General features: G+C 52.3%; 1 protein-coding gene across 1 annotated transcript; it reads left to right on the top strand.

Annotated features, from left to right (window-relative positions):
- Positions 1–13,681: 13,681 nt before the first annotated feature.
- On the top strand, positions 13,682–18,653 carry FOXF2 (forkhead box F2). Its single transcript, XM_048076101.2, has 2 exons — positions 13,682–15,010; positions 18,472–18,653. The coding sequence occupies exons 1-2, from the start codon at positions 13,993–13,995 to the stop codon at positions 18,636–18,638; spliced, it is 1,185 nt and encodes a 394-aa protein (XP_047932058.2). The 5' UTR covers positions 13,682–13,992; the 3' UTR covers positions 18,639–18,653.
- Positions 18,654–19,444: the final 791 nt, after the last annotated feature.

Raw genomic sequence — 19,444 nt, 5'->3', positions numbered from 1 at the left:
GACCTGGGGAACCTGTAGAATTACGAGTGTCTCCAGCCAGCTTCTTTACTGTGTTTTATGAACCTTAATGAGCCCCCACAGAAAGCTGCAATACCTACATCAAGGGGGAAGGGAGAGGAGAAGCAGAAATAGCAACATTGTGCACAGTTTTTAGTGTGCAGTCCAGGTTCACGGAGTGGTATGTAAACAATCTGATTTGCTACGTTTAAGGACAGGCACAATTTTAGGAAATTCATGTAACCTGTTAGCCTAGAGACCTCTAGATAACCTATTCAACAACAATGAAACGTACAGTATGCCGGGGAGGCGGAGGGGCAACACTGGGAAGATGCTTTGTTGCCATAGGAAATGGGCCAAACAAAACTCTCTCATCATTTTTGATGTTCACTTGATGAGTCTGTAAAAGGAGAAGAGTATCAGCTTGCTAGAAAAACCATTTCCTGACAGATTCACAGTGAATTTGGCTGCCCCATTGGCGTCCAGGCACTAGCGCTGAGACTTGGGGCTGCGTACTCTTGTCTCAATCCTCTCGTCCAAGAGTTCTGCTTTTCCACGGACTCAGGTGAGATGGAGTCCAAAAAGAAAGTGGTTCCACATTGTCCACAGCTTTTCATCCCAAAGGCACAAAGGGAGTGTGCAAATCAAGCCCTTTTGCCTTAAAATACGCACTCTCAGCACGGGCTACAGAAATTCAGACAAGGGGAGACCCAGAAACATAGAAGTACATACAGATTGGAAATGAAGGAAAATCTGTTAAAAACAGAAGCAAAGTTTTTCTACAAGGCTGCTTGACAACATCTTATATCGTACATTTAGTAAGCAGCTGTCTGTGTAAATACCTTATCAGGCAAAGACAAGGAACAAAACTGTTCACCCTGCCTAGGTTTCTTATTCTAGTGGACAGTAAAGTGTCCTTTGTTGTGAGTTGTGAGGAGAGGTTACATGGCAAGCATGTGCTACCCTTTGCCTTTTTCACCTAGCCTACTTCAGAAAACACATAGTCTTTGATTAGAAACTGACATATGCTGAAGTACTTTCTTGACTAATACAAACATCCCCATCACCTTAGGTAGTCTACAGTCTGAAAATCTGTACTGAAGTGACTTGCCCACTGGCAATGCAGAGGTCTTGACAACGTCCTTTCGTTTTCTCCTTTTGCTCTCACTTCTGTCTGCCAGGAACTGCACTAGTGATCGGAAGCCAACCACATGTAAACACACTGTTTTATCCAGCTCAATATTTGTGTATTTCTCAAAGCCTGGGCTTGCTGTGTACCACATTGTAGGAATGCAGAGGAGAGAGATCATTGTAGCTGCATCATTTTTGTATTGTTTTATGTAAGAACCTGGAGGAACACTGTGAGGTGGGCTGGCAGCAACAGTAGGCAAAAAGAAACACAGAGAGGAGAAGTTTCATTGCAAGTCTATCTCTGCCTGTATCTCCTCCATCTTTAGAAAGGTCTTTTTGACTCTTTCTCCTCCCAGTCCTCAATGATAACATACTGGAGCTTCGTTACTCTTGGAAAAATAAAATCAAAACATAGGAATGGCAAGAGTCACCAGTACAGTGTTGCAAGAGCAAGAAATCTTGTTCTTTATCACCTTGTTATGTTGGTCCTGCAAGCCTAGCCATAAAAAAACACCTTGTAACAATACCTAATATCCAATATGTCTGCAACAAAACACACTTTCCGTGTAATCTGACTGTATCAAATTCGTATACTCTACAGAAAGAATGACTTGGAACGGGAAGAAAGGAGGAACTCTGAGCACTAGGAAAACTCAAAGGAACATTTTATTGTAACATTTATAATAGAAAGTTGGGGGGTTTAGTTTCGCCTCAAGGTGTAACTTGCTAATAAAAGTTCTGGAAAACCTGCTGTGTGTAAGAGCCCTGGCCTATGATGTCAGAATTCATTATGCACACAGGGGCTATTTACAGCCTTGTAAAGTTGTAGACAAGGAAATTGTTGCTGAAATATGGTTTCAAAAGTTTAAAGGTAATCATTCTACTGGTGTATACACCTCAGCTATTGAACAGATCTTTTAAACGGTTCCGTGTAAACCAAGAAAAAATCATATGGCTTGAGTAGTAAATATCCACCCATGTTTCTTCATATGTGTTGGGTCTAGAATTATATATATGCACAGGAACAAGTGTGGTGTCTTTAGTTTTATTCAGGAGTTATCTGGGTAAACCTATAAATAAAGCATATGCATAAGGTGTTCAGAGGACAAACAGGAAACAATTTTCACTGCCCTATTACCATTTCCCATTTCCCCCAAGATCAAGAAAAAGGCAGGGGGTGAAGAACTAAAAGTGAAAACAAACAAATATATTTTCAGCTGTTTAAATCTAAAGATGTTTTGTCAAAAATGGTGAAATATTTATTGAAATATAATTTTTTCTACTGATGTTTTTTCATCAGAAGAATTGTGGAGACATCATGTTTTATCCAGGTCCAGCCAACACTTGAGACAGAAACGCTGCTGACTTTGCTGGGTCAGGATAGGTCTACAGGAACTCCCTAAGAAAGCAGTTACTCTGGTTCATACAACTGAGACTGGCACTTTATATTTATATTTAAAATTGGGGAAAAATCTGTTCAGTGTGGTGTGCTCTGTTTCCCTCAATTGCTGCATGCTGTTTTATTCTTCAGCTGTAAGTGTTTTAATTGCTGCTATAGTGATTTTTCCATCACTCTGGAAAGGTTTTGTGGCCAGGTGTTGTTTGTCATTTGTCCCACAGTAGCTGGAAATAATATAATTACAAAAATGTAGGAAAATGTGCTCAGCATTGGGGATTACTAGCCAATCCAAGCATTTTCCTACTGAAGCACTTTCTCAAATATTCCTTCTCACAGCAGCCCAAACGATTTTCTAGCTCCGACTGAGTTAACTTCCCAAGCATTCCAGTTTTATTTATTTTTTCTAATGCACTTGTCAGCTACTTCAAACTCCACCCCAGCTCCTGACACCAAGGCCAATCGAACACCCTCTCATTGTGGTTTCATGGGGAACCAGCTCACGGCCGCAGAAATGGACTGCACCCAATGGCACGAGACCAAAAATAACTGCACCACTTCCACTTTTTTCAATGCGTCTGCATTGTTCCAATAGCACTGAGATATTACTACTGATTAATTCTGCTATATAAATAATGTGCAAAATGGGGGATAGCTTTAAGCCTTTTTCCTGCTTTTACTCATGTTCACACTAAAAGTTCCCTTGCATTCAATAAGCTCTGTACACCAGACTTACACTGACATAATTTCATTAACTTAGCTGAATTACTCCTTGTTTATAGCAGCGGAAGTGAGTGGAAAATCAAGGCCAACAGGATAAGAAATAATCCTATTATCCTGCCCAGCAAGATTGCTCTGGATTTAGAACTGAGATTTAGGTTTAACATGGGCTTCTTTTGTCACGTAAGTTCTTACACCTTTCCTTACTCTCTCTACAGCCACTTTGGTGAGCTCACTCAGCTCAGTCTTTCAGGCTCCCCTCCTTCCTTCCTCTGCTGTGTGTGCTTCCTCAACAGATCTAACCAGGGCAGTAGGTAACTCACCAGGAGTTTAGGGTGCGTAGTGATCCACTCAGACAGCAGCAAATTATAAATATCATGTTGGCAGAAATCCTCCCAAACTGGGAATTTCCCTGTGCCTATCACAACACGCATTAGAAGTCCCAAAAGGCAGCAGTATGCATGGGTAATGTGACCAGCCACAAAACTCAGTTAAGTTCCTCTCACATCCCTCTGACCCTGTAAACCACAGGCTCTACATGAGTGCTCCTTACACTGCCACATCCTTTCTACGTGTAACAGAAATCACCAATGCATCAATTCTGCCAATACAAATGTAGTTATATTAGACCTAGCACAGGCCTAACTAACATTTTCAAAATGGGTTGGCAGAGATTTCATCTGTGTTTGTCACCCTGTGGCCCTCAGGATACTGAAAATGCAACTTGACTGCCACTGATGGCAATGCAATGTGTATGGACTCTGCTAGACCCAAAGAAGCCTCAGGTGAGGAAACACCAGGGCAAGAAAAATCATTGTATGTGGCACTAGTTTATATAAATATTTTACATATGTGTTGCATACATGTGTGTGTGTTTGTTATATGTGTGAATATGTAAAGAGAAATAAATAAAGGATGTATGTGTGCGTAAACATATATATCTGTACCTATATGTATAAAAAAAGTCTATTTCTGATTTAGAATCTAAGTAGCTGGTAATAAGCCTGTTTTTCCTAACTTTTGGCTCAAAACACACCACTTCACCAGGCTGGGTCCAACCTCAGAGAAGAAATAACTTTGGGATAAAACTGGAGACAGGTTGAAAAGAAAGATAGCCACTGGGACATAATCCAGGCATACAAATAGTCTGGATATCACTGCTGGTCAGTTTTACACTCGGATGTCTCAGTGAGATGAATGGTCCAGAGCGCTACAGGGGCTCAGACTTCTAAAGGCCTCCACCCCCAGCATCAGATTCATATTTTTTATGTGGAGCTCAGAGGCTGAACCTGCTACTTCCTTTGAGCCAGATTTCCCCTTGGATTCATGCTGCAGATTTCAGGAGTTGGAATAAGTTATTCATTGGAGAATAAATTAGTTATTGGCAGGACAACTTTGGCAGAAGCTTAATCTTCCAATCAGTTTCTCCACTAGCATTCTTCTATCCTGGAGAAAAGGGCACGTCCTCCTGGGTCTAGCGTTTCTCAGGGTAAGTTTGCAGTCAGACTCAATTTGGAGGGGAAAAGATGTGATATTTTCTCTTAAAATGATAAGCTCCTTCTCCATTAAGGCCCACATGCTTTTCTTCTTTTTCTTAAGAGAACAGGAAGAGGAGCAGAGAAAAAAGCCTAATTAAAGTAACAGTAGGATTTGTGTGAGTACATGCAGGACATGATATCCTATGCACCACATGGCACAGGAGAGTTGCTGCTTTCCCCTTGGGAAGCCCCTGCCTCTCACCCACTCCATGGCCGTTGTTTCATTTCTTTTTCTGCTCTCTCCCAGGTGTCTTTAGAGCCTCCAAACCACAGCACCTGATCGTTGGAGGTAATCAGATGCATGATTAGCCATTAGGTGGATACCACATTGTCCCACCCATTAGATGGGACTCTGACCCTTTAGCTAATGTCTTACCAGACATCACCTCCACCCTGTGAAAGTGCACAGCACAGTTCCCATGCAGATCCTCTGGGAAAGGGGAAGTAGGATGGAGGTGGCTGGCTCACAGCCTCTGCACTGTATCTCTCACTGGTTATTGTTTGTTGTACTGCAAGAGCATCTGCAGATCCCTGCTGCACATTCCAGCCTCACTGTTCAGTGACTGGACGTACACCTAGCAGGAAAGGCATCCTTCTATGCAGAGATTACAGAGCATGTGTCTTGGTCCTTAGACACAGCTTGGGAAGTGCTGTGACAAGATCCAAAGAGCTGTAAGCTCCTGTAACGTTAATGTGTTGACCCAGCATCTTTCATGCATATTACTGGATTTCAGAGCCATGTCTAGGGTGACAGCTGTAGATGGGGCCAGGACTGCCCATGAGAGCAATCCCCCCACCCTGGGGTCTGCTGGCCGCTCAGCCTGATGCATTCCTCAACCAGCACATCTAAGGATGTCCTCCTTGACACCTGTCTGAATCCACAGCAGTTCCCTTCTGATGCAGATCCTGCTTTGCTTCTGGGAGGGTCAATCTTCATCCTCTGCAGTCTCCAACAGTAATAAGGGGAGAAACCTGCAGAGAGGAGCCCACAACTATCCCAGCTCCACGCACTAGTCTTTCTCTCTCTCACAGCATCATTGCTCCCCACTCCAGTAACTGTGCCTTGCCCTTGCAGGTCTCCACTCCTTTCTGGACTCCTTTCTTACCTAGCAGCCAAAAATCCCAGCCCACAGACAGCGCCACTGTGGTGTCACTTTACCCACCCCGCTCCCCCCTTTTACCAGCATTGCTGCAAGTGGGGGCAAAGACAGGTCTGAGAAAAAGTGCTCAATGCAGCCCACCTGCTAAATTGTGAGCTGGAAGAGTGCTGCCTTGTCCTGCTACTGCAGGCACTGGCTCAAGGAAAGGCAAACATCTTCATGTGCAATAGCAAAGACAGTATAGTGTTCTCAGGGTGGGAAGAAGATGGTAATATTTTTGCATGGAGAAGAACATGGGAGAACAAGGTGAAGCACAAGAATTTGCTTGAAAGGAGAAAGGAGAAAGAAAGGAGAAAGGAGAAGAAGGAGAGAAGAGAGAAGAATAAAGGAAGAAAGGAGAAAAAACAAAAGTGAAAAGGCGAAGGGAAAAAGGCAAATGGAAAGGAAAAGGCAAAGGGAAAGGGGAAGGAAGGAGAATGAGCAGGAGGAGAAGGAGAAGGAGAAGGAGAAGGAGAAGGAGAAGGAGAAGGAGAAGGAGAAGGAGAAGGAGAAGGAGAAGGAGAAGGAGAAGGAGAAGGAGAAGGAGAAGGAGAAGGAGAAGGAGAAGGAGAAGGAGAAGGAGAAGGAGAAGGAGAAGGAGAAGGAGAAGGAGAAGGAGAAGGAGAAGGAGAAGGAGAAGGAGAAGGAGAAGGAGAAGGAGGGACTGAAAGGGAAAGGGAAAGGGAAAGGGAAAGGGATAGGGAAAGGGAAAGGGAAAGGGAAAGGGAAAGGGAAAGGGAAAGGGAAAGGGAAAGGGAAAGGGAAAGGGAAAGGGAAAGGGAAAAGGAAAAGGAAAAGGAAAAGGAAAAGGAAAAGGAAAAGGAAAAGGAAAAGGAAAAGGAAAAGGAAAAGGAAAAGGAAAAGGAAAAGGAAAAGGAAAAGGAAAAGGAAAAGGAAAAGGAAAAGGAAAAGGAAAAGGAAAAGGAAAAGGAAACGCTCTTTCTCTAAACCATTCTCTTCTGCTATTTGCATTTTTGTTTTTCTGGCAGTTGAAAACAAGGAAGTGAAAAGGATATAACCGTATCTAGTGCTTGATGAGATTCCGTGCTTTGCATCTGTAACACAGCCCTATCGGCGGGCTGTTTCTGCGGGAGAGGAGGAGCAAAACCCCTTCGTCCCCGTGCCGGCCACTTCTTTGGATCTTCCCCGGTGCCCCTCAAGAGGCTGCCCCGGGGAGGCTCCGGGAGGTTCCGAGGCTGCCGGCACCGCGGGGCTCCGTGGGTCAGAGCATCTCCTAAGGGGATGTCCGCGCTGCGTTTTTGGCCCCCAGACGGTTCCCCTTGGGGGAAGGATAAATCCGGGCACTTCTCTCCGGTCCCCAGCCCGAGAACAGCGGGGTTATTTAGGGCCACGCGGCCCTGGATCCTGGAACAACTCTCAGCCTTCCTCTCCTCTTCCAAACAATAAAAGCCCTTCTCCAAGTATTTAATAAATACGAACTCATAACCTAAGTGTGGTGTCAACCTCGTGTTCCAAAGGCATCGCAGGTCTTTGGAAGCAGAGGCTGTTACCCTGCCCTGGGACAAATCCCAGGCGAGAGTTTTTGCTTACGAGTGCTCAGTCTCCGCCTGGCCCCTGACTGCCGGGGGATTTATTTCCGTGGCAAGAAGCGGGCATGGCTGGCCTTATCAGCAGGGATGACACGAGAGACAAACAAGGGGGCCTTGAAAATCATCGAGGTCGGGGAGGGGGGTGGGTCCTTCTTCCTTTTCAAGAGAGAAAAACCAACCCGAGAGGGTTTACAAGCGAGCAGCTCCCGGCCCGTGGCAGCAAGGTGCGCGCCGGGGGCGAAGCCGAGAGCCCGGGGGTGTCGCTGCGGGGGTGCCGGGGCCGTGCTGTCCCGGCAGGTGGGGCCGTGCCGGGGCCCCCATTTCCAGGAGCCCAGCGCCACCCAGCGGAGAGGCCGGGCCGGCGGCACGGGGGGCTCCCCGCCTCGAGTAGGGGGTCCGGCGGCCCCGGTCCCCCCCCGGCCGCCCGGCGGCACTGCGGCTCCCAGAGCCACCCCCGCCGAGGGGGCAGCCTGCGAGGGGCTTCGTTAAGAAACCTCTCCCTCTACATGGATTTGGGTATGGATTTGGATCCTTTTATTTTTTTTATTTTTTTGGTGTTTCCCCCCTCCGCTGTAGAGGAAGAGATGGATCTGCTATTCCGCAATGTCCTAATGAGTTTGGGAAAGCAAGCAATAACGGTGTGTATATACTCTGTCAGTGGAAGTTAAAAAAATAATAATAATCCAAAAAAAAAAAAAAAGTTAATCATTCGGAGGGTTTTTTGGCCCGGACTCCGTGTTTCCGAAAGGTCAGTGGTATCATTTTGACGTTGATTATGTAGCTGTTCTGGTCCCAAGTATGCTCCCCTCCCCTCCTAGCGTGGTGTGCGAGGATTGTATTTGAAAGGGAGGAAGCAGATACCGAAAGTGATGGCTGATGAATTGTCTAAACCCTTCAGGGACATTTCGTGCGGGGGCTCGGAGGCAGCTCATCAATAAAAGCCTCCCGGATGGAGGAGGGAGAGAGAGAAAGGGCGCTGGGAGTGTGTGCGGGGGGGACCCCGGAGGCACCATCGCCCCCCTTCCCCTTTGATCCGGTGGGGGACCCTAGCAGACCCAAGGCTTTGGAGGCACCGGTGTAAAGAGGTGTGTGCGGGGGGAGAAGGGGACACATAGAGCCCCTAAAAGCACACACCAAAAAAAAAAAAAAAAAAAGATGTAAAAGGGGCTTTAGGGTTTCCTGCCCCCGCCACCTCGGAGTGGCCCTAATGAGTGAGGAGGTGGCCGCAGAGTCCGTGCCCGCGTTTGGCAGGCTCGGTCCTTAGGTGCGAGCTCGGATTATTACTTTTTTCCAACCTCTGTTCGTAAATCATGTCATAATCCGGCACTCGGTAACCCGGCCCTACCTTTGAGTGGGTCGTTATGTTTTACGGGCTTTACTTAGAAATTAATGAAAACCTCTCTCACGAAAGAGGGGGGCTAGGGTGGAGGGAAGGCGGGGAGCGGGAGCGAGCAGGGAAACCTGCTCCTGATTAGGGCCTTCCCCGAAATTCATAGGCGAGCACCCTCCGATGCTGGATCTTTTTTCCCAGCCAGCCTCCCCTCTCTGGCACGGCACGGCACGGCACGGCACGGCGGCTCCCCCGGGTTCCTGCGGGATGGGGACATGGGGACGGGATGGGGAAGTTTTTGGGGCTGGGGTCCGCGACAGAGCGGGGGGGGGGGGGGGGATGTAGGGAAGGATGCAGGGGTTTGGGGGCACCGCTGGCTCGCTCGCCGCGGCCAAACGGTTTGCTCCAAATGGTATGGAAAGTAATTAAGGTCGGAGCACGCATGAAAATTATTGACAATGTGTAAAGTCAGAAATCTCATTTGATCGGAATGTAAACCCGGGCGGGTGAGAAGCCAGGCAAAAAAAAAAAAAAAAAAAAAAAAAAAAAAGTTACCGCGCGTTCAGATCTCGGGCCAAACCCTGTTTTGCCCTTACTCGCGGCTGTCAGTGGGGTATGCGGAGCGGGATCCTACAGCTTTCCCTACAGCCTGCAGGAACGCAGATACCTGCGCCGGTCTCCAAACTTTCCGCTTCTTATTTTACCCCGCGCCCGTCACGTTTTATTTACACCCGCAGAGGATGCTCGGAGACAAAAGAGTTTTGTTTTGCTTTTTTTTTTTTTTTTCTTTTTCCACGTCAAAGATGTTTTATATTTTTGGAAGGGTTGTGTTTCCTTTTAAAGAGGTGACCTATATCCTGACCACTGTAGGGGGTTTATTTTGATGCTCCGGGAAGTTCAGTGGGAGCTGTGCAGAGCTGGGAGGGGATGAAATCTTTACCTTTCTCACCGGGCATAGGAAAAGCCAAGCCTACCCACACAAAGACTTGGTGGAAGTACTCGGGGGTGACACTTGCAAACCCGACGCTGTTCTTGGCGGCGGAGCGGAGCTCTCCCTTGCAACACCCCCGTTACCTGCCTCCTCCATCCCTCGGAGCCCGGCCGGGGGGGCTGCCAGGGTGCCCCCAGCAAGGCTGGGACCTCGGGGAAAGCAACGAGGGGCGCCGGATGGAGCCTGCAGCCCGAGAGGCGGCTGCCCGGGAGGTTTGCAGGGCTCCCGTGCACTGAGGAGGACCTCTTCTCCCACCTGCTGAGGCCGCTTTCCCTCTGAAAAACCCTTCCCCAAAGGCGAATAGATGCTGCTCTTCGCCTGGCTTCTCGCCCAAACCTTGTTTCTCGCCTGGCCTTTCTCTCCTTCCTCAGGCACTGAGCAAAGCCGCCCCGGACCGGGGAGGAAAGAGAAAGGTGCCCTACTAATTCGCGACCACTACCTTCATGGAGGTGTCCCGATCTGGGCTTAGCTCCCCTCACATCCACACACTGCTAAAAAAATTCCTAAAGTATATTAATGGGAAGCCAGCCAAAGCTACGAGGCGATCCCCCAGGTAACCCCTGCAAAATGCTACGAGAGCGGTGCCCGCTCTGGGCACTGAGCACCTTGGCTGATGCTATTGGGGCTGGGCTGGTTTTGTGGTTAATTTGCTCTTTTCTATTTCTTTTAGTATTGTTATTAATATTTTCCCCCGCAAGGAGAGGTAGGCCCCCGCTCTTTGCTCTGAAGGTCCTTGCCTGCCCTGGGGACGGGAGGTGCTCCCCCGACCTGGGATGTTTCAACCCCAACCACGGGATGCCGAGACCCTCTTCCTTTTCCTTCAGCCTCCGGAAAGGAGAGAGACCCCCAGCTCTTCAGCGGGAGCTGGGAAAAAGGGTCCCGACGGCAGCCTGCAGGGAGCCATCTATAAAAAGAGTCACGCCTGCTCCTCTTTGCGTACGCAAAGAAGGGGAGGGGGGTGGAGGAAAACAGGGAAAAAAAAAAAAAAAACTCTCCAAACAAACACTGGGATCGCACGGCTACTGCCAGAGGTCCCGAGAAGTCAAGAGGTCCCGGGAGCAGCACAAAGGACGGGGCAGGACCGCTGCCAGCCCCTTCCCATCCCGGCCTCTCTGTCCCCTCCGCCCGGCGTCCTCCCGCCGCCTCGGGGCCGGTCCCGTCCCGGGAGGGCTCCCGGTGCCTCCGGGACCGGTTCCCGGTTGCCGGGAGCTCGCCTGCGGCCGGTGGGCTCCTCCCGCTCGGTAAAAACGCCCGCATGTCCCCCATGCGGCGGCGCATCGCCGTCAGCCGCCGTGGATCGAGAGCTAAGCCCAGGCACCCTGAAACTGACAGTCGGAGGAAAATCCTCCGGGGCTTAAGGAAAGGCACTTTTACAATACTGCGGGGATTTGTTTAAGTTTCAGTCTCGGGTTTAATTGGAAAAACGCTTCTCATCTGCAGGACCTCAGAGCAGGGGAAAGAGCCTCAAGCACGCAGTTAAAAAATAAAAATGGGGGGGGGGGAGCAGAAGAAGAACCAAAAAAAAAAAAAAAGCGAGGACTCCAAGATAACCGTAAACATTTATCTTTCATATTTGTCTCCCATTTTCTTAACTGGTTTAGTCTACGCTATTTCATTTAGCCCACGAAGCAGAGGGGACAGTGTTATGAACATGAAACTGAAACCGCAATAATGAAGAGATTTCCTAGAATAAAAACGATGATTATAGAACAACATCTGAGTAACCAAATCTGCCAAAAAGTTTAATTTCCGTATGCTCTGGTAAAACAAACCAGTTGTGCTCCAAAGCTGGGATCAGCTCAGAAATGGATACACCAACCAAAATAAACATCTCCACCAAACAGCAAATGCACTTCTGTTTAATCAGAGGCACTTCAAACCATCTTTTAAGGCCTCGGTACCATGTCTTGGAGACTTCTTAATGCTATGTTTAAAACAATCGTCTGCGGAGAAGAGGACGTTTCTAGCAGGTAGGAGGGAGATGACCCAGCGTGTGAGCCCCGATTCCCTTGTCAGGGCAGCGTGGAGATGACCGCAGACATTTGCTCTCTTCCCTCGGGTTTTGGTGCATTGTCCGTGCGGGTTTGCCCCGTGGCAAAACACCGACATCCCCCTAAACCGTGACATCTGCCTGGGAATTAAATGCCCCTTGCCACCCCGCCGCTACAGCACGGAGCAAGGCGGACTGTCTGAGAGGTGGCCAGGTCAGAGCCATCTACAGCCCTCTTCCCCCCTGCACCGGCGGGTATTTAATGCCTTCAGCCTCCCGACGCTGGCCGCAGTGGCTCGGGGATGCCACCCGCGAGTGGGACAGCCGTGATTTGCAGCCGGACGGCCCGCCGTGGAAGGCGACAAAGGACGCTCGCCCGCCGACCTACAGCAGGGAAGGATGTTTACGCACAAAAGCACGGGTTTTCTTAAAATATTCCCCATCGGTCGTTGCAACGAGACCGGGAATCGCACGTCAGCCTCCTCCCCGCCCCTCCGAGAAAAATAAAAGATATGTGTTTTTGTGGGGGGGTTTGTTCTTAATTTACAACGGGAACTATTTAAACCGATGCCCCAGGAAAGGTGAGCACGATCTATTGACAGAGAAGTCTTTTTTTTTTTTTCTTTCTATTAAAAATGTGTAGAAAACCTTGCCGGACTTCGCAGTGTTTTTCTTAGCTGATTCTCAGGTACAATCAAGCCCTTTTCGGACACATTCCCATGTACGTAGCAGTGGTGATCTGGAGGAAGCTGTCGACGCCTGTTCAGTTAATTTAGGTTTTCTTTGTCTAATTACTGGGGAGCTTAGGGAAAAGGAGCCGGGCTCAGGGCAGTAAACTGACACTTGGGCTCTGTGTGTGGTATCCAGGCAGAGTTTGATGGAAAAAGCCTGCTTCCACTCAACTGCAGGTCACTGTCTGGGACCAGCCCCACCCCCTCCCTGCCAGTACCCACCAGCGAGCTCCCAGCACGGAGCTGCACTGGAAACAGACGGACACACGGACACACACACACACACACACAGAGGGCTGCAGGCACGGCGCTCCCCTCTGCCCAGGTCCTTCCCACCGCCGCGCCTTTGCTGCAGCATCCCTGCCCGCCGCCGTCCTCCTCCTCCCGTCTCCAGTTTGATGCTGGAGTCTCCCAAGGCAACTGGGAGCAGCCCTGTGGCTCCGACGGCCCCTCTCCTCCCTGCCCCGTTTCCTCCGGCAAACGGCGGCTCCCAGCAGGGGCGAACCCCCCCCCCCCCCCCCCCCCCCCCGCCCCGATTTGAGGTTGCACCGGGAGAACATCGTCGAGGAGGGAAAGGAGGGAGGGAGGGAAAGAGGGCGCATCCTTGGTGCTCCGACACAACCCCTGGCTGCTCCTCATTTTATATGCGGAGGGGTGCGGGTGGCAAGGGGTACCGAGAAGCTGTCCCCATCCTAAGGAAAAAAAGAAAAAAGAAAAAAAAAAAAAACAGCGGTCTGGTAGGCTTGAGGAGCGGAGCAGCAGCAGCAGCGCCTCCTGCCCAGATGAAGAGTGGCCACAGGCCAGCTGGAAAGGGGGTGGTCTCCCGCTCCTGCTCGCTCCCCCTCTATCTCCGCCGCCCGGCTGATTTCTTAGCCGGATTCAGGGGGGTCTGCAGGGAAAGAAATAAAATCATAATAATAAAAAAAAAAAAAGAGCGAGCGAGATTGAAGAACCCGATAGGCGGTCGAGCCTCTAAGGCAGGAAAAAAGTGCCTGTGAAGGGCTGAGGGTGCGGAAGGGGCCGGGGGCGGGCCGGGGGGGCTCCTGCTCTTCCTCCCCGTGCCGATTTAGGCAGCGGGACGGTGCCCAGGTGGGGGGCAGAGGAGGAAGCGGAGCGGCGCTGAGCGGAGCCTCGGCGGGCGGCGCGGGGAGGGAGGGCGGGGGCCGGGCCGGGGCCGGGCCAGGGCCGTGCCGGGGCCGTGCCGGGGCCGTGCCGGGGCCGTGCCGGTCCATCCCGCCCCGGCGGAAAGCAGAGGAGCCGTGGCGCAAGGGGCCGGCCGGGAGGGATGCGCAGGGCGCCGCCGCCGCGCTGAGGAGGTGCCCGGAGGACAGCGGCTCCCGGAGCCCCCCCGCTCTCCCCAGACCCCCCCTCCTCCTCCTCCTCCGCGGGGCACCCCCCGCCCCGGTACCCACCCCGCCCGGCTCCCCCCCTTCCCTCCCCGCCTCACCCCAGCCGGCCCCATTCCCCTCCCTCCGCCAGATGACCACCGCCAGCGGCCAGCAGCGGCTGGAGCCCCCCGTCCCTCTCCGCTCCTGCAGCCCGGCTCCCGGAGCTCTCCAGATGAGCCGGCCGCCCTCCTCCGCCCTGGAGACCTCCACCTCCTCTTCCTCCACCTCCACCTCCTCCTCCTCCTCCTCCTCCTCGGCGGCGGCGGCGACCTCCAAGAGCAAGAAGGCCAGCTCGGGGCTGCGGCGGCCGGAGAAGCCCCCCTACTCCTACATCGCCCTGATCGTCATGGCCATCCAGAGCTCGCCCTCCAAGCGGCTGACCCTCAGCGAGATCTACCAGTTCCTGCAGGCCCGCTTCCCCTTCTTCCGCGGCTCCTACCAGGGCTGGAAGAACTCGGTGCGCCACAACCTCTCGCTCAACGAGTGCTTCATCAAGCTGCCCAAGGGGCTGGGCCGCCCGGGCAAGGGCCACTACTGGACCATCGACCCGGCCAGCGAGTTCATGTTCGAGGAGGGCTCCTTCCGACGGCGGCCCCGCGGCTTCAGGAGGAAGTGCCAGGCGCTCAAGCCCATGTACCGCATGATGAACGGGCTGGGCTTCGGCGCCTCCATCCTCCCGCAGGGCTTCGACTTCCAGGCGCCCCCCGCCTCCCTCGCCTGCCACTCCAACGGCTACAACCTCGACATGATGCCCAACGCCATGGCCAGCGGCTACGAGGGACTCAGCGGCGGCCACCACGTCCCGCACATGTCGCCCAACCCCGGCTCGACCTACATGGCCAGCTGCCCGGTGACTGCCAACGGGGACTACGGCCCCGACAGCAGCAGCAGCCCCGTGCCCTCCTCGCCGGCCATGGCGAGCGCCATCGAGTGCCACTCGCCCTACACGAGCCCTTCGGCTCACTGGACAGCCTCGGGGGCCTCGCCCTACCTCAAGCAGCAGGGCCTCCCCGCCGCCAACGCCGCCTCCTCGGGCATCCACTCCAGCGTGCCCTCCTACTCCCTGGAGCAGGGCTACCTGCACCAGAGCCCCCGCGACGACCTCTCAGGTAGGGGGGGCTGCGGGGATGCCCCGGACCCGGCCCCCCCGCCGCGGGTCTCCGCCGGCAGCGGGGGGCTTCGGCGGGGACCCCCCGGCCGCGGCGGGGCAGGGGTGAAAGAGGGGGCACGGTCTGCCAGAGGGACAGGGTGGCAGGGGGGTCGGAGCCGGTCTGTTTCGGGACGGGGGGGGATGGCTGAGGGCGTAGGGCATCGCTCCGTCCCGGCTTTAGTTCGTGCCCCCCCCAACCCCCCCTTCCCCGGGCGCCTCGGTAAACCGCGGGGACTCGTAGGGGGGAAGCATCGGAAAAGGCGTTAAATATTATCCCCAAAGCCCTGCGGGCTGCAGGGGGAAAAGGAAAAAAAAAAAAAAAAGGGGAAAAAAAAAGAAAAAGCAAAGCCGCTAATCTCGAGAAATGCGAAGGAGATTAAAGCAGATCCAATGCATTTCTGCAAGCGGAGGGAAAAAGGGTTTCTTCTGCTCTCTTTCTCACCCCCTCCCTGCCCGGCCGGTGATTACAGACAATGTCTGCTCAGAAAAAAATCCTAGCACAAAAATGGGTAAAAGATGTTGGGCTCTTACGGGGAAATTTTCCAAATAGCCCTTTTAAACGTGGGTCCCGGAGGTTAAGCAAACAAAGACAGTCTGGGCTGGACCACACCGAAGAGGATTTTAGCCTGACTTAACCCCTATGAGAGCGGGGTCTTGTTCAATTTTATGGGAATTTCAACAAGTAACAAATACAGGCGACCCTCAGCGCTGGGTCCCCTCCTGCCCCCGCCTTGGGCTCCTGTCAATCACCCCCCGGTCCCCCTCCGAGCCCCGCACCCTGCCCCGGCCTCCCCGCGGGGTGTGCGTGCGGGGAGCCCCGCAGCGGGCAGCCGGGGGGCGCGGAGGGGTTGCCCGGCACAGCAGCGAGCCGCCTTCCCTCTATTTAAATAACAACAATAATCATCGTCATCAAAAATTAAAGGTGACAAAACACTAATCAGCCCTGCAGTGGCTGCAGGGGAGAGGAGCGGGTCGCTGTGCCTTACCCGGGGGCTGGCGCAGAGCGGGCTGCGCGTCCTCCGCAGGGCTGCTCCGTGCCCACGGGGCTCTGCTGCTGCGCTTTAAATCCGTTTTTCGGAGATGCAGCCGCCCCTTCCACGGGGCTTGGTGGCCGAGAGGGGTTCACCAGGGCATGCCCCGCCGAAATGCCTCCCTTCGCCGCTAGCCACTTCGGCTTGGCTTTGTTGCTGTCGCTGTTGTTGCTTGGATTGGTTTTTTATCTGTTTGTTTGTTTGCTTTTCTTTCGGATTTTTTTTTGTTTGTTTTGTTTTGTTTTTTTTCTTTGTTTTACTTCTGTCGGTGGCCCGGCCGCCCCGCGGGGACACGCGTGGCGAGGGAGCGGGGCTGCGTGGCGGCTGCCCCCTCCTCCTGCCAGGCACCCGAGGTGCCAAAGGCGATACCTGGAAGAGAAACGTTCATTGCGGGGCAGCCCACGAGCAGCTTCTGAAAACAAAAAGCAGAGAGAGAGAAAGAAACAGAGAGAGGGGAAGGGTTCTGGTTCCCCCGAAGCCTCCCGCCACGGTTTCCGAGGCTGGGGCGGTTTAAGTGCGGCTCTTTTCTGTTGGAGGACGGATGTACAGACAGACCGATGGACGCTTTTTTAATGCCGACGACGAGCGTCCACTTCCAGCAGCTCAGATTTAGTGCCTCTGCTTTGCGAAACGGCGTTTCTCCGGCTATTTTGCACAGCCTCAGCTCTGGAGTAGGGATCCGGGCCCTGGACTTTGGGAACAAACCATCCCCATTCCTTGATTAGATAAGGAAAAAAAAATCTTTTTTATTATTATTATTTGCGCGGATCCACTCCTCGTTCGTGTGTGATCCGCAAAATCTCTGCGGCGCAATCGTTTCGGTAGAATGAAAGGAGATAGGGAAAAACGATCCGAGCTCTTTCATTCGTAATTATTCCCAGCAATAATCTTTCTCCTCCTCTCCCCACAAAAGCAGCAGCAAGTGAATTCCGCTTTTCCCTTTCTTTTAAATGCTAAAGCAAATTCGGTGGCAATCGCTGTGGATCTGTTAATAACCCCCTACTCATGACAGCGACGGGGAGGACTTGAAACTTTGAATTTGCATCAGACCCAAGAATAAGAGAGGAAAAAAATTGGAAACAGGAGGCTCGGTTCTGCTAAAAGGATTTTGAAGCTGGGGAGGTGGGGGTGGTACGGATTTTTTTCGCACACTATTAAATCCTGCTAAATGATTGAATCAGGATTGTAATAAAGTGCCCTGGTTTATGGTGAGCATACCAGCAGGGTTATTAGAAAGCCGAGGAAATCCAGCGAAATAATCACTTTTATAAAGTGAGCTCTGCGGGGTGAAGAAGGGGACAGTGCTGGAGGAGCCGGGCTGTGCGCGCCGCCGCCGGGGCTCGCTGCACAAATCGCGAAAGTTGCCGGCTCCGTGACGCTGGGGAAAACCGTGCACGTCTCCCTCTTTTTTTCCCCTATCCCTTCTCTTTCTTTCCGTGCTGCTTTCTTTCTTTTTTCCTTTTTTTTTTTTTTTTTTTTTTTTTGACCCTCGGTCAGATTTGACAGGGTCCCACCAGCCGAGCCTGACATCCCCGCGCCAAAGCAAAGCAAATCCCTCCCTGGCTCCGTCCTGCAGGCCTTGCTCAGCCGATCCCCCCCTCCCCACTGGATCCTGTAGGATCCCTGCCAGGCTAAAGATCCCCGCGCGGCGCGGGCTCGAGGGCGATCTCCCACGGGGCCCCTTGCGCTCCGTCCCCCGAAGGGTTTCCTTAGGCTGTGGGAAATGAAAATCGGAATTTGAAAGGTCATTTACATGTCGGGGCCGCGGATGTACGTCGCCCGCTGCTGTTGAGGAGGCGTGGGGTGTCCTCGCCCTGTATCTGAGGCTCACGAGAGCACACGCGAGTACAGGGGCGCAGCTCGCACATACCCCCCCAAAAACCAAAACACACCATCAGCACACAAACGAATGACCCCAAATGAGTGGTGGCAATTCAACCTGCAGCCCCCCAGTCAAAAGCAAACCCCTCCCGTCCCACCCGACTGCCCCCCGGGAGTGGGATTTGGGAGAGAGGGAGGGGAAGGCAGCGAGGGTCAGGATCCAATTGCGATGCCCCCGGCGCACCCAGAAAACCACGCGAGTCGCATCCTTTGCTCACATCCCCAGTCTCACCTGACCCCGGGCACGACCGAGGGACATTAAGGGACAGATGCCCGGCCGTGCCCGCGTTGCCGCACGCAGGGATGCCCCGAGCCACGCCGTGCGCCCGGGACGCGTTCACGCGTGTGCCCGTGGCTCTGCCGCTTGTGGTGCGCCCTACAAGCGGGACAGGGGACAGGCTTCCTCGGGAAGGGGATCTCCCACACCGAGCAGGGACAGGAGGAAGCCTCTCCTCCGCGTGGGTGAGCTACCTGGTTTCTGAGCAGTTCTTCTCTCCTTCTCTTGCAGTGGGATTGCCTCGCTACCAGCATCACCCGTCCCCGGTGTGCGACAGGAAGGATTTTGTCCTCAATTTTAACGGCATTTCTTCTTTTCACCCTTCGGCTAGCGGCTCTTACTACCACCATCACCACCATCAAAGCGTCTGCCAGGACATCAAGCCCTGCGTGATGTGAAGGCAGCGCCCCAACAGAGACAATCAGGTGGCGTCGAGCAGAGCCGAGGTATAGACGGACCCACGCAGACGAAATATAATGTGCACTCTGATAGCATTGATAGTACACGAGTCACTTAGCAAAAATTACCTAAGGAAGCAGTTTTCGGGCCCCTCCACTCCTTGAAGGACACGACACGTACAGCCGGTGTAACTCCGAAGCGCTCCCCAAAATCGCGCCTCGCTAGGTGAGACTGAGCGTCCCTGAGCACGCCGGTGGTAAAACGCGTTTCCGTCGTCTCCTAAAGAGCCGAGCTTTGGGAAAGTGAACGAGCCGAAATATTTTTGTACGAGAAAGTCTCTTTGAATAGGAAAAAACAGTCTCCCAGCTCAGCACCTGCGAGGACACCCCCCTCCATTTTCCTTCTTTTTTTTTTTTCTCCCCCCGAGCCCCACCGAGGACACTTTTTATGGACTCCAGCACCAACCGATCGATATTATTAAAACAGTATTGTTTAGCCCTTTCGTGTATAGACTTTAAGAAAAGTTCATTTTTTTCCAGTATTGCAGCAAGACAACGTTTTGTTTTTTATTTTTACAAAAGTTGTTTTTCTACCACAATATTTTTAAAGAAATATTTTAAATAAATCTCGTGTATACTCACACACTATTGCTTTAAAAGGAGAATATATTTGCACTTATGTATACTTTTTACAGTTTGCCAAAATATTTTGATGTACAAATTTTCTTTTTTTTTTTCCAATAAAATGTATATAAACGACAACGCACTGGGCAGGCACTTCTTTCCCCTCGGCCCCTTTCCGAGAA

Source organism: Anser cygnoides, chromosome 2 (genome assembly GCF_040182565.1).
Source record: "Anser cygnoides isolate HZ-2024a breed goose chromosome 2, Taihu_goose_T2T_genome, whole genome shotgun sequence".
In the NCBI taxonomy this organism is placed as follows: Eukaryota; Metazoa; Chordata; class Aves; order Anseriformes; family Anatidae; genus Anser; species Anser cygnoides.
This window is presented reverse-complemented; position numbering and strand designations above follow the sequence as displayed.

Excerpts from the sequence above, each read along its gene's own strand:
- FOXF2 (XM_048076101.2), top strand. The coding sequence starts at position 13,993 with ATGACCACCGCCAGCGGCCAGCAGCGGCTGGAGCCCCCCGTCCCTCTC. Across the intron at positions 15,011-18,471 it reads CCCCCGCGACGACCTCTCAG|TGGGATTGCCTCGCTACCAG; the intron begins GTAGGGGGGGCT and ends CTTCTCTTGCAG.